Source organism: Poecile atricapillus, chromosome 15 (genome assembly GCF_030490865.1).
Source record: "Poecile atricapillus isolate bPoeAtr1 chromosome 15, bPoeAtr1.hap1, whole genome shotgun sequence".
NCBI classification, from domain to species: Eukaryota; Metazoa; Chordata; class Aves; order Passeriformes; family Paridae; genus Poecile; species Poecile atricapillus.
In genome coordinates this window covers 6,410,586-6,424,344 of record NC_081263.1, presented here as the reverse complement: position 1 = coordinate 6,424,344, position 13,759 = coordinate 6,410,586, and the positions used below count along the sequence as shown (strand labels likewise).

Genomic DNA, 13,759 nt, shown 5'->3' with positions numbered 1-13,759 from the left:
GCTGTTGTAAGTCTTGGAGCATTGCAGAGCAAAATGGGAAATTCTTATTATATGAGGTTATTTGAGCAGATTTAACCATTTTAGGGCAAAGATAGTTTTAGTAGGGAGCTAAATTATGGGTCCATGTGATGATGTGAGTTCCTCTACAAATCAGGATGAGATGCAAGAGTAATTGCATGTGAACTTGGTGTGTTTTGCTGCAGGCTTTTTGTCTGGTGCTCATGGGAATGATCCCTTGAGTCCTTTTAGTGTCTGGTTTTCTATGAAATTAGAATAAAGAGTTTTCTGACTGTAGGCTTGTCCCAGCTACTGTCTGACTCTGCAGACAAGAGCAGACCCCAACCATTGTCCCCACTCCTTCTCCACTCCCTTCCCTGGTCTAATGATTATATCCTCTGCTTTTAGAGATTTACGCTTCAACCACATCAAGGAGATACAACCTGGAGCCTTCAGAAGACTGAAGAACCTCAACACACTGTAAGTTGCACTCCAAAGGTATCCACTTATTTCTTGTGTTAGTGCTGTCCCCTAAGATGGCTTAAAGGTGGCTTTGGGCTTTTATTTCAGTCAAGTTGTGCATATCCAGCCAAAGCTTTAAAATTCCCTCTGTTCCACCTGTGTCATGTTTCTTGCCTTTTTTTATTTAAATGTGGAGTTTAATAACTTTCATTTTTTACAATTAACCCCTCTTTTTAAAAATAAAATATGATGACCTCTAGCACTGACTGAGGATGTTTGAGCAGGTGTGGCTTTAGAGTAGCCCATAAAAGAAATTCTCACCTGGGATGAAGACAGTGGAAGGATGAATTAAAATTCTTCCTTTCTATGGTCTTCTCTAATGCATGAACCACATCACTTGCTCTATGTGACTTTGACTGAGCATCCTTCAAATTCCATCTTACCCTATGCCTTGCCCTATAAGAGATGCCTACATCCACCCTGCTCCAGGTAGGAATGGGGGTAGAAAGCTGCCCCTCCAGCCTTGTTTCCCACTCCCACATCACTGTACAGGCTGCTGCACTAACAGCTCCTCACTCTTGGGAGCCTCTGCTCATTCTGGCTGCTGCTGGGCTGAGGGTTTGGAGACAGATCTGAGTGCATCTGCACCCCGCAGCCAAGGGGCTGCAAACACAGCAGCTCCCAAATCAGAACCAGAAGCTGTGTCAGCACAGCACGGTGCTGGATGCACTTGGGCTCCTGAGACTCACATCTAATTATTTGAGCTGTGACATGGTGCTAACAGCAGTAGGATTTCCAGGTCCAAGCTGGAATTCCTCAGTGAGGCAAAACAGCTCCTTTGGGAACCTGACAGATGTTCATACATGCATGGTCCCTAATGGAAACAGAAAGTTTAGGTAGCTTTTTTCTGTCTGGCCTTGAGTGATCTGAAGTGTCTGATCCTGTGGAGCTGAAGGAAGGCAAACCTGGGCAATGAGGCATTCAGTCAACTCTAAGTAGTTGTTGGAAAAGTGGGATTACAGCAGGACTTTATTATTGAGACCTGCTGAAGTATTACCTTTGAAAAATCAGCATTTGCCAAAGCATTTGCCCCACTCTGTGTGTGGGACTGAGTGGCCAGGCCATGATGCAGGATGCTGCAGAGCACCCTGCCTGTGGCCCAGGACAGGTTGTCATCAAGTGGGCTGCTCAAAAACTTTATTGCCACTGTTCATCCAGAACAGCCCAGGTTAGTCTCCCAAACAAGACCCTGGGGTACTTAAATTGCCAAAAATAATAGAGAAGAAAGGATGCTTTGGATGGATTTCCATCATTTGAGATAGGGTCAGATACGGTGAGAAATGAGAAAAAAATATCTATAGAGATAATAGAGGACAAGTCTGCAGGGTTTTGTCTTATCACAAAGCTCTGCTGAGGCCTCTTGATCTCCAGCCCTGCTCTTCCACCCCTGGAGGTCTCCTGAGTCAGGGAACAAAGGGATCCAGATAATGTCACCTCACTGTGATGCAGGCAGATGTTTGGCAGCAGCTCCCAGGACCACCAGGAGAGTTTCAGCAGAGCCCTGGGGAAAATGAGGATGCTGGCAGGGCTTCACTGGGAGAGGTGCTCCAGCCAACCTGCCGAGCTTTGTAAGGGCTCCCAGTTCCTGCCCTGACAGCAGCCTGGACTGGGCAGGTCTCTGACCTGGGCAGGACTTTTGCTTCTGTCTTCTGCTTAGAGGTAGATTCAGACAGAGCCTGACTGAGGGGAAGACCTGTCTCTCTCTAACACCTGTTTGTGCTCCATGATTTTCTCCAGTTCTTTTTCCTTTCTGTCTCCATACTCTCCTGGACAGAGATCTCAAGGACAGCAAGTCCATGAGCAAATCCTAGAAGGAATAGGCAGGAATGTACCCCCTGGCATCCCTGATCTCATGATTTGGGATGCCAGGGTAGCAAGAACAATGTGTTTTCACTGGGGGTGGGCAGACAACCCTGATTTCCCTAAACAATGTCCCATGGCCATTGTCAGAGCTGGAATACTGGACCAGGTGAAACACTGCTCTAACAAAATACTGCATTTGTATGTTTGGATTCTGAAAATCAACCTGATTTGCCAAGGAAACCTTTCCATTTAGACAGTACTTATGCTTAGTTGTATTTCCTGGTCTGGCCAGCAGACTGGAACACTCAGTTTTTCTCACACTTGTAGCAGTTAATTCCCACGGTGGAGGAGCTTGATAACTGACAGAGAACATTGGACCTCACACTCCTGAAGCAGATTTCTCACCAGGAAATTTGGTTTGTCCAATTCCCACATCAAAACTAACAAGAGCTGAAGAATTTGCTGATGTTTCTTAGATGGTAAATTTTGCCTGAGGACTTAGATAGCTTTTCAAGTGATAAAGAGAATAAATCCTTTAAAATCCCTGAGAGACTTCCTGGGAAAATTTGTCCAGAAAGTTTGAAGTGAGGGGTTTGGAGGATAGAATAGATCAGGTTCCATGTGCAGGCCTCTGAGCTTGCAGCTTTCTGCCATTGAATTTAAATAAATCTTCCTTAAGCAAATAAATGTTTTTTAAAGAGCATTTTCCACTAATGGTAGAGGAAGAGCAACAGATTCTGGTGAAGCTTCTGTTCTCCATCTCCTTTAGGGCAGGGTGGCTGTTCTGTGTCCAAGTTTGACAGTTTATAAACCACCCTGAAAAGGAAACCCTTGTAGCCTGTTCTGGATGCAGGGAAATGGTTGAGAGCCTCACAGGAGAGGAGCCTGTGTGGATGTCCAGTGGGGCTGTTCAACAGTTCAAACCCTCCCCTGGCTCCTCTCTGCTTTCCTCTGGTGTGGGAGATTTGATAAATCACAGAACACTCCTTTAACATTAAAAACAGGAGCCCTGTTTGTGGAAGAGATGCAGTCACTGTTTGCTTCCAGCTGGGGACTCCTGGTACAGCAGCACAGGTAGGGAGCAGATATCCTAAATCCTGCACCACTGGGAGCCTCCTTGTTGGCTGTGTGCAGCTGGGGAACTTCTCTTGGGCTGAACATATCAGAGTGGTTAAGATTTCCTCATCCCCTCCTATTGGCTCTGCTCTGTTCCCATCTGTGCAGATGGTGCTGTGTGTTTTTAAACTCTTAGTGCGTACCCCTGGTATTAAAATAAAATAATAAAAAAAAAAGAGAGGAGAGGAGAGGTTCGGAGAGGAGAGGTTCGGAGAGGAGAGAAGAGAAGAGAAGAGAAGAGAAGAGAAGAGAAGAGAAGAGAAGAGAAGAGAAGAGAAGAGAAGAGAGAGAGAAGAGAAGAGAAGAGAAGAGAAGAGAAGAGAAGAGAAGAGAAGAGAAGAGAAGAGAAGAGAAGAGAAGAGAAGAGAAGAGAAGAGAAGAGAGAGAAGAGAAGAGAAGAGAAGAGAAGAGAAGAGAAGAGAAGAGAAGAGAGAGAAGAGAAGAGAAGAGAAGAGAAGAGAAGAGAAGAGAAGAGAAGAGAAGAGAAGAGAAGAGAAGAGAAGAGAAGAGAAGAGAAGAGAAGAGAAGAGAAGAGAAGAGAAGAGAAGAGAAGAGAGAAGAGAAGAGGAGTAGCAGGGAGAGTGAAGTAAAAATCCCCTCTTGTATGGCATCCACAACCGCCCCAGCTCCAGGACAGCTGTTTTGCTGCGGTTTGCCATCACTTGCTGTGTGGCTGAAGCCAGCATTAGCTCAGAGCAGGTGCTGGGAGAGAGAGGAAACTCTGTGTGCCCATGGTGAGGCACAGCCTCTCACTGCTTTCCAGCTTTTGCTCCTTTAGGTCATTTCTGGGTGGGGATGGATGATGACACCTCTGAGAAGCTTCTCCTTACGTGTTCCCACAGGAGTCAGCACTGCCCTGTTAACCCCTTTGGTTCATTGCTGTGTTTTCAAACCACAGCCAAAGGGTGGCAGCTCCTTGGGTCTCTCCAGCACCATCCATAGGAATGTCCAGCCCAGGGACCAAAGTTTCTAAATGTGCCCAGTGTGTACTTTGTTCTTCCTGAGGCAAGAGAGCAGGGACTGTGCAGGGACATTGCTTGTGCCTCTGCCTGGCCCTCTGCCCTGTCACTGCTCACATCATATTTCTTCTCTCTGCTCAGGTGGAAGCAAAACACTCCTGGTGAGCCCTGCAGCTCTGCTTTAGGTGCTGCTGGTGAAGAGTATCAGGGTGAACAGAGCAGTAACGTGGAGTTTCTGTATTTACCCTCCAGTAACTCCTGAGAGAATGTGTTCCTGCCAGCAAGGAGGGGATGTCAGAGCCTGCTTGGATCTCAGAACAGAAGTTTCTCCCTTAAATATGGGAAATGGCTATTCCAGATCATTCTTTCAACAAGGGGGAATGTGTGGTTGAACATAAAACTCACTTTTTCTCCCCCTCTAAATGCACTACGTGATGATTTCTATTAATGGCATGAGGAAAAAATCGCTGTTTTGTCACAATGACTGCAGCATGTGGTTTGTCAAATGAAAAGAAGAAAGAGAACATGGTTTGAGTCTGAATTCTGTCCTGTCACATCATTTAATACATTCTTCAAAACAGAAAACACTCATTTAATGCAACTTAAGCCTGTGCCTGGCAACCTGGAGTGAGGGTGGGGAAGGAGAAAGGAGAGGCAGTCAGGACATAAAACCTAGAGGAAACTGAATGTAAAACATTCTCTTTGTGAATCTGGGCCAGATCTCATGGTGCTTGTACATCTCAAACGTCCCAGAAGGGTTTTGCAGGAATAAAAACTGCGTGATTGCGTTCTCTTACTCGTGTGGAGTCCAATTCATGGGGCATGAAGGGGAGTGCCCCATCCTATTGCTAGGAAACTTGCTTCTGATACTTTTAATTTAGCCTGTTTTACTACAGGGTCTGCTTAAGATAATGATAGTGATAATTATCTTCCCAGCCTCTGTCCTCCAGAGCATTTACTCCCAGCAGATCTGGGATCTCAGCTTTCAGCCCTCTAAGGGCAGCAGGAATTTGGGCATTTTTGCTATGGGCAGCAGCTGGGACTGATAGCCAGGCCATGCCAGGATTTTGCACACTTCTCTGCCTGGGTGAATTGCACAGGAGTCAAGGAGCAGATGGCTGTGCAGGAGCCATCCAAAGTCTTTCTAGGAGCCAGATGTGCTGCCTTGTCCATGGATTTCTCTGAAAGCAGAATTTTGGAATAAGTGGGCTATTTTATGGACTTCATCATTATCTCACTTGCGAATGTTTCCCAGGACTTATCCTTCTATTACAATGGGGAATCCTGAGACAGGAAGCAGAGATGGCTTCTTCCATCCAGTTTTTATTCTTGAATCAGGCAATGAACAAATTTTTAAGTATCAGACGATGAGATAAGAGCCCTGTGTGCTGCTTGCCATCTGAACTTCCAGGATTCATCTCATTTGGCTGGGTCAGTGCTTACACTGCCTCAAACTGTACAAAACAGCCAAGACAACAAAACAGAGTTGGATAATGCTTTTAAATAGCCCCAAAACACAGCCAGACAACATAATGCAATTTGAAATCCCAGTGGAGATCAGTCCTGGTCTGAACTCTGAGCATTAAAGATAACAATCAGTGAAGGGCTCCAGACCGTGCTGCTGAGTGGGGCTGCTCAGGCTGTTGGTGTGACCCTGCTCACCTGGTCACTGTCACCTGTCCCCGGGGAGGCAAATGGCCAGTGCCAGGTGTGGGACAGGTGCTCACATCATGGGAATGACGTCGGTGTTCAGAACCCATTGTGTGCTCAGAAGTGGGGCCAAGGATCAGATAACAGAGAGCGAGCTGCCTTCATCCTGCTCTGGCCAGAGATGAAAGCTGATAGAGGAGGGGAGGGAAGCACTGCTGGTGCCTGTGTTGTCCTTGTCCTGCGGGCAAATAGACAAAAGCCCTCTCCCACACTGCTCTCAGGCAGTTATTTCCAGCCCTTGGGTGTTCAGTCATCAAATAAATTTTTGGGTTGATGCTCAGGGACGGTATTTCCACTCAGCATAGCTGGCTGTCAAAGCAGGATCGTGTGTTCCAAGGACTTGACATCATTTCTGCATCCTTATGAGTGAGCCCGGGCTGTTTGACCTCAGCTGTGTGTATGGAGCCTTTGCTTCCAGCTGTGCAGGAACTTTCCAGCTGTCTCTGCCCTACCCTCTCCAGGCTGCCTGTGCCCAGCCCTGTGCAGTCTGGCACCCACACCCTTGGTATCAGGGCAGCTCATCCAGGGGGGATACTCAAATCCAGGATAAGAAGGATTTTCCCAACCCCTCATTACCTGACTTCCAAAGTTGTTTGCTCTTGAGTTTCTCACATGATTCTCCACCTGAGAAAAAGCTAGTGGAAAGCTGGTGTGGCTCAGGTGCCTGGAGAGATCTTGTGAAGCTGCCATCACACTTGTGTGCTTCTGACATATTTTATCTCTTCTGTCATCCCTGAGATGTTTGATTTTACCTTCATCTTCTTTTTCCACAAGTTTTTTACCATTTCTCCCCATCTCTTTGTCTTTTCTCTCCATCCTTTACCTGCACAAATTGTTTTTGCCCAGGAAAAGACCTTGGCTTGTAATGACAGAGGCTGGCTGTTCTTTTTTCTCCAGAAAAGCAGGGCAGAGGACTGGATTTTACTGCTGGGAAAGTGCTGAATTGTCTTCTCACCTGCTGCCTGGTGGCTGATCATTCCTCAGGAGCAGAGCTATGGCAAAAATGAACTTGTAAATGCACATCCAGTGCATGTATTGAATGTGACACAATGTTTTGAGGTCTGGCTGCTTGCACAGACAATTGCTGTTTTCCCTGCAACACCTGAAAAAGAAATCTTTGCAATTCACAGTCACAGATTCCTTCTCTGCCCACAACTCCATTGAGGAATTTTAAAAATTACTGTGGCTGGTGAATTCCTTGCTCTGGGCTATTCAGCTGTAAAAGCTCCACCAGCTCTGGGTTTTATCAGTGGGACACCACCGCGAGAGACCCGCGGGCAGCCACGGGGAATAGCTAAACTTTGTGTATTAGGGAGCTATTTATAAGTGATTTATTGTGTTTTCTCAGTGTTGGGCCTGGCAGGGGCTGCAGGGGAGCTGTGCAGGGCTCAGCTGTGTGGTTCCACTGCTGCACAGCGTGGCTGTACAGAGCTGGGCTGTTCCTGGTCACTGGCACTGGCCCCCAGCTGCATGCAGAGTCACGGCAACTGCACACACAAGTCACACACGGCTTTCCAGTGCCATGTGGACCAGAGGTTTTGCATTAAAATCTGGCACAAGGCTCCTGAGATTGAAAGAAGTTGTCTCTGAGCAGCCTCAGGAGTCAAAGCTGAATTTATTTCTTTCTCATTTGAGGGTATCAGTTACAAAGTGATTAGAGTAAATTAGTGTTTTATGGCTCCTGTAACTCCACTGGGAACTGGTGTTTTAAACTGCATTTGTACTTCTGAAAACTGGCTCTGCACTCCCCTGCTCACTTGTTGAACACAACCAGGAACCTCCAAAACCCATTGTGATTGTACAAGAGTGGCAGCAGTGATTTAATATCTCAATCCCCACTGTTTCTTTCTGTCTGTCTCCCTTCCCCTCATCCCTTCCCTGGAAAAAATAGTCACTTTGGGGTGAAAACTGTGGTAAAAGGTAAGGAAAATACTTTGAATACCACAATATTTGAAGTACTTGGACTCTGTGGGTGAGAAGCCTTCTCACAGCCTTGGCTGATATGAGTACCATAATTTTGACTTGCTAACCCCATTAACTCTCAAATTCTGTGACACCTGGGCTCAGAATTTTTCAGTGGGCATCCAAGAATGGAATTGTCACAAATATCACACATGCTGACTTCACCAGCTGTGTTTTTCTTCTTGATTTGAACAGGCTGCTGAACAATAACCAGATAAAACAAATCGTGAGAAGATCCTTTGAAGATCTGAAGAACCTGAAATACCTGTGAGTTGGTAGCTCAATAATTTCTTAGCCTCTTTAAAATCTAACAACCCACTTTTAACATTTGCCAGTCAGGGCTGTACTGTGTGTTTGGAATTCAGTATCAGAGGTATAAAACATTGCCCTTGAATCCAGGCAGCAAGTTCTGCTTTGGCTTGAGGGTCATTGCTGTTTCCTGTGACTTTTTAGAGCATAGCTGCTGATCAGTTGGCCTAATGCTGTTTCCTTTCTCTCCTTTTGAAAGCTACCTTTATAAAAATGAAATCCAGAGCATCCAGCAACATGCCTTCCACGGGCTGCACTCCCTGGAGCAGCTGTAAGTACAGATGAGCCTTGTTTGCACGCTGTGCTCCCTGGCTGGGAGAGCAGCAGGCACTTAGCGAGGGGTAGGATGGAGCTTCTGCTCTTGTATCATCCAGATTTGTCAGGCTACACGGGGTCCATTTGAAAATGGCTGTTCTGAGTATTGGTTTTGCTTGGTTAGCACTGAGGTCTCCTCCTGCTAGTGTTCCATATGTTTTCTCCTGCCCCTAAACCTCTGGAGCATAGGAAGACCCCAGCTGTGCTTCTGATGGCCTTTACTTCCAAGGACCTTATGATGGGAGGAGAGAGGAGTCTGCAGGAGGGCTGGAAGCAGAAGGCAGCTGCTCTGCTGGGTTTGTGTCTGGGGTTTCCTTGAGCAGAGAGTCAGATCTGCTCCCTGACTTAAATTGAGGGTGCTGGTTGAGTTTCTCTCTCATCCAAAGCTGTGCTGGGAATGAATGGATGAAGCTGAGAGCTGGGGCAGCCGTGTATTGCTGGGAGATACCAGGATGAAGGTGCTCCCATGCCTCAAAACACCTGGAAACTGCAGTGGGGGAAGATGATGGATCCAAACAAACCCAGTAATGTCCTTTCCTCAAGGCAGTCTGTGCTGAATCTGGGATGGAGGGAGCCTCCTGTGTTTTCCTGGCAGCTGGAGTCCATCACAGTGACACTCCCAACAGCCCCCATTTGCTTCCTTTCTGTGAACGGCAAAACTCTGCTGTTTATTCAAAGAAGTTTTGTTTTTTGACTCTTAGTGTACCACTCTTGAGGTGAGATGGACAAACTGAAGTCTGGCTCTTCTGAAGTGCCTTCCTAAACTGGGACTGGGTTTTTCTTACTTGTGACTGGGGGAGAGAGTGTGAGTTTGGATATTTGAATCCTACATAGAATGGTTTGGCTTGGAAGGGATCTTAGAGCTCATTTCATTCCAACCCCATCCATGGGCAGGGACACCTTCCACTATCCCAGGCTGTTCCCAGCCCCATCCAAGCTGGCCTTGGACACTTCCAGGGATCCAGGGGCAGCCACAGCTTCTCTGAGCAACCTGTGCCAGGGCCTGACCACCCTCACAGGGAAGATTTTCTTCCTAAAGATTTATTTTTCCTTAATAACTGCAATATAGGAATTACTTGTATCATTGGAGAATAGGGACCAAAGGCCTAATTCCTGGATTGTTCCCAGCCACAGAGTTTATAGGGCTGGAATGTAACCAAGGATTTTGCTGTAAAAGGAATAGGATCCAGCTTGTTCTCCAGGTTGACAGCACAAGAGGACAGAGCATTGTTGGAAGTCTCAGGCAATCCTAACAATAGGTGTGCCACCAAGCTTGTGTACAATGTGGTTTTTCATCAGCCAGTTCAGTGAGGATGCCTGGGAGAAAATTTAGGAAGCTGGAACTGGCTCTAAGCTGACCCTAGAGAGCTGGTGCTGCCCACAGGGATATTTGAGCAGTGAGCGTTCCAGACTTGATGTCACGAATAAAAGAAAAAAAAAACCCAACAAACCCACAAAACCAACAAACAACCCGCTGAAAGTCCCATCTGTTTTCAATCCCAGGCAGGCTTAACTCCAGAAGAAATAGCTTTGCTCAAACCCTACCCCATTTTCCTGTCCCCCACAAGCCAGCTTTTCAAGAAAAAGTATAACCCGATTGATGGACAGGATCAGATGCTTTCCTCAAGGTCCAAAGCAATCTCAGCAGACATCTGAGACTGATTAGAGCACATCCCTGTCTTCCCCACTGCGACCCTCCAGTGCAGAATCTGAGTCACCCTCTCCCAGTTTGTGCTTTGATACTGGACCATTTATCATGAATCCTTCCATTACAAATCAAACAGCCATGTGGAGGCTTAGGCAATTATTTCTCAGTGCAGTCAGCTACAATAGCAGAATGAGTATTTGTAGATCTGTGGTTAATCTGTGTCTGCTGTGAAATTTATGCCTGTGTAAAATAAAGGGGAACACTTTTGGCAATTTGGGGACTGTAGAAAATCCATCTAAAGGTTAGGAATATGTCAGTTGTGCTGGTGAATGTCACAGCTCACGGCAGCAGGGAGGCTCAGGCATTGGGGTGAGTTGCTCTGCAGGCACCACGTTTCTATTCTTGGTGGCAAGGGGTGACCTGGGACAGGCAGGAGGTCCCCATGGCCTCTGGAGTGGCAGGTCACACTCTGGATTTTAGTGGAATTAAAACTATTTTTCTGTAATAGCAGAAAAGCCATGTTGGCTACTGAGTTTGCATGTGGAAACTGGAGACACTAACACGGATTCTGGCTGTTCACCACCTGCCCTGAGATGAGCAGTGACCAGCTGGGGGGCACTGGTGGACTGGCCTGGGAAGATCTTCTGTCTCTTAAACTGCAATCTGTGTGTGATTTCTGTGTGATTTCCATGTGATTTCCATGTGATTTCTGTGTCACAGGTACCTGCATTTCAACAACCTGGAAAGTCTGGAGCTGGAGACTTTTAGTGACCTGCCTAAACTTGAAAGGCTGTGAGTAAAGATGGGATATTTCTTGGGACTAAGAGGGTGAGGAGATGGGGGAAACCCCTTTATTTAGTGTAGCAATTTTGGTAGCATGGAGTGTGATCTCCAAAATGCGAAAGAAACTTTTTTAAGGAAAGGTATTTTACATAATTGCCAAGTAGGAGGGCGACTGAGGATGTGAAGGGAATTTCCCATTTTATGTTATGTTCAGGTTTCCATCTAAATAGGAGTAAATCTGCAGAAAGAGCTGGTCAAGCCAAGTGAAATTTTACTCTGAGCATAAGGTCAGCAACATTAGTCACTGCTGGGCAGAGTGAGAATAAAAAGGGGGTGGAAAAGGGATAAAGTCAGAAGAAAGCCTAACAAGAAAAACACACGTCCTTCTTGAAAGCAGTAAGGAAATGGAGTCTCCTGCTCCCCAGGATTGTTTCTAGCAGTAATGGGGCCACCAGCACAATGTGTGGTTCCTGCTCCATGGAGAAACCAGCAGACTTTTCTGGGCCATGTGGAAATGTGCCTTGTATCCATACATGCCAAAGAAATAAAACTGTGGGATCCCACACCCCTAGGAAAATTCAGACCTGGATCATACGTGGCTGATCTCAGTCACTGTATTGGATCCAACAAAAATTCTGGATTTAAATTTTAAAGGAAAGATTTTTATCCTCCAAGCTGGGCAACCAGGCTGAGCTCTGGTGCACACGTGTGTGTGCACAGACATTTGCACTCGAGCTGTGCTGCTTTTGTGTTCTCTCCTGTTCCATCACCTATTAAAATTGCTTCATCTCTTCTATCAATGGTCTCTTATGAGTTTTAGATGTTGTACTACACAGGTAAATTCCCCTACCATTATGGTAATGGGGAGTTGATTGTCCCCTCTTGGTCCCCACTAAGATTGTGCATTTTAGAGCAATCAGGGTTTCTCCCTAAGAACTGGAGAGTTTTATGTGTGTGCTAAGACTCTGGAAGTGAGAATTTACCTCAGTTTTGTTCAGAGATAAGCCCAGTTTAGGTGGCTGTTGTCTGAATTAGATTTGCTGATGGATTTGGGTTAGTAACTACATGGAGTCTAAGGCAGGAGTTGTCCAACACCAATGACTGCCCTTGTAAAATTGTCACATCATCTGCACAGGGGAAGGAAAAGGTCCTTTAAAAACTGGAGCTGACCCAGGCCCAGAGAACAGAGGGTGGGTCCAATCTGAGGGGATTTTGTGCCCTTTCCCCTCTCTTTGCAGAGAAGCTGTAAGGGTCCAGTTTAAACCTGCTCCATCACATCCTGAGTCACTGTTTCCAACCCACACCCGCTCTCGGCTTTGGCATATTACATCACACCCACCAAGGGATGAAATCCCTCCAGCTCATGGAAACAAACATGGAATTTAAAAACTGAGCTCCATTTTGATGAGCAGCCTTTGCATTTAAACTGAGTTGTGACCTGGAATGTTATCATCCTCACAGTGCAAATACTGAATAATGTTTTGGCATGGCTTCTCCCACTGCAGATTCTTGCACAACAACAAGATTTCCAGGATTCATCCAGGGACATTCTCTCAACTGGAATCCCTCAAACGGCTGTAAGTAAAAAACATTGCCTGCAAAGAGGACTTGTTTATCTTCAATCAGATGGGCAGGACCTGAGGAAGAATGTGCCTGGTTGGCAAAGCTTTTAGCTGTTGCACTTCTAAGGCCACTGCTAAGTTTATAAAACAGTTTTGATTGGACCTGAAAGCTTATTTAAGCAGTTAGAAGTTTCTTTATGCTAGTGTCTAATTATAATCAGCTTAATAATGCCACAGGAATGAAGGTTCCTGGAAAGTCTTCACAACAGTTTGAACCCATAAAACATCCTTGAAAAATGTAGAAAGTCCAGGTCATAGATATGACCTTGAACATGTCTGTAGATCAGTATCTAACATGGAAAGAAAAATCATAGTCATAAAAGAAAAGGCTTGTTTTCCAGATTGAAATTAGCCAGAGGGGTGCCAAGGGGCATGATTGTCTTTCCACGCAGGAATTCCCCAGGGTGCCATTCCCACATAACCTGTCTGTCTCTTAAGCTTACTTCTTTCTTGCTTTGGTTTTATGATCTCTGGAAATAAGTTCTATGATGTGTTTGGGAGAAAAAAAAAATGCAAAAGGTAAAGAATTTTGGTTTTCTGCCATGATTTTCAAGTACAATAAAATAATGTATTTCTCACTGCAGCCCTCAGTGATTTCTGCAAGCAGGTAAAATGCTTCACTTCTCTTTAACAGGAAATATCTTGTGAAATGCTGTCTGTTGGTGCCAGAGAAAAAGCTGGGGTGTCTATAAAATACTCAGTCGTGACCCTGTGTGAGATCTCACATTCTCAAATATGTGACCCTGAAAGTGTTAGATTTTTAAATTCGTTTTGTTTTTGGTTTTGGATGGCTGTGCTGGTTTTGAAAACCATCACAATGGCCCAGACCCATCGACTGTAAAACTGTCAGTGGGGAAGGAGGCACAAGCTAATCCCCCTGTAGTCTTTATTTATCCTCATGGATAGCACTGCTCGTTATTTATCCTCATGGATAGCGCTGCTCATAGGAACGAGGTCAGTGCAGGGAAGAGGCTGGGGGCACTGGGAGGTCACTGGAGCTCCATTCTCTGTGG

General features: G+C 45.9%; 1 protein-coding gene across 1 annotated transcript in view; it reads left to right on the top strand.

Moving 5' to 3' along the window:
* LOC131585063 (peroxidasin homolog) overlaps positions 1-13,759 on the top strand; it is a 44,641-nt gene that overhangs the window by 9,155 nt on the left and 21,727 nt on the right. Inside the window, exons 2-6 of the mRNA XM_058850754.1 lie at positions 406-477; positions 8,265-8,336; positions 8,578-8,649; positions 11,062-11,133; positions 12,630-12,701. Coding sequence (XP_058706737.1) covers positions 406-477; positions 8,265-8,336; positions 8,578-8,649; positions 11,062-11,133; positions 12,630-12,701 — 360 coding nt within the window. The remainder of the gene's footprint in view (positions 1-405; positions 478-8,264; positions 8,337-8,577; positions 8,650-11,061; positions 11,134-12,629; positions 12,702-13,759) is intronic.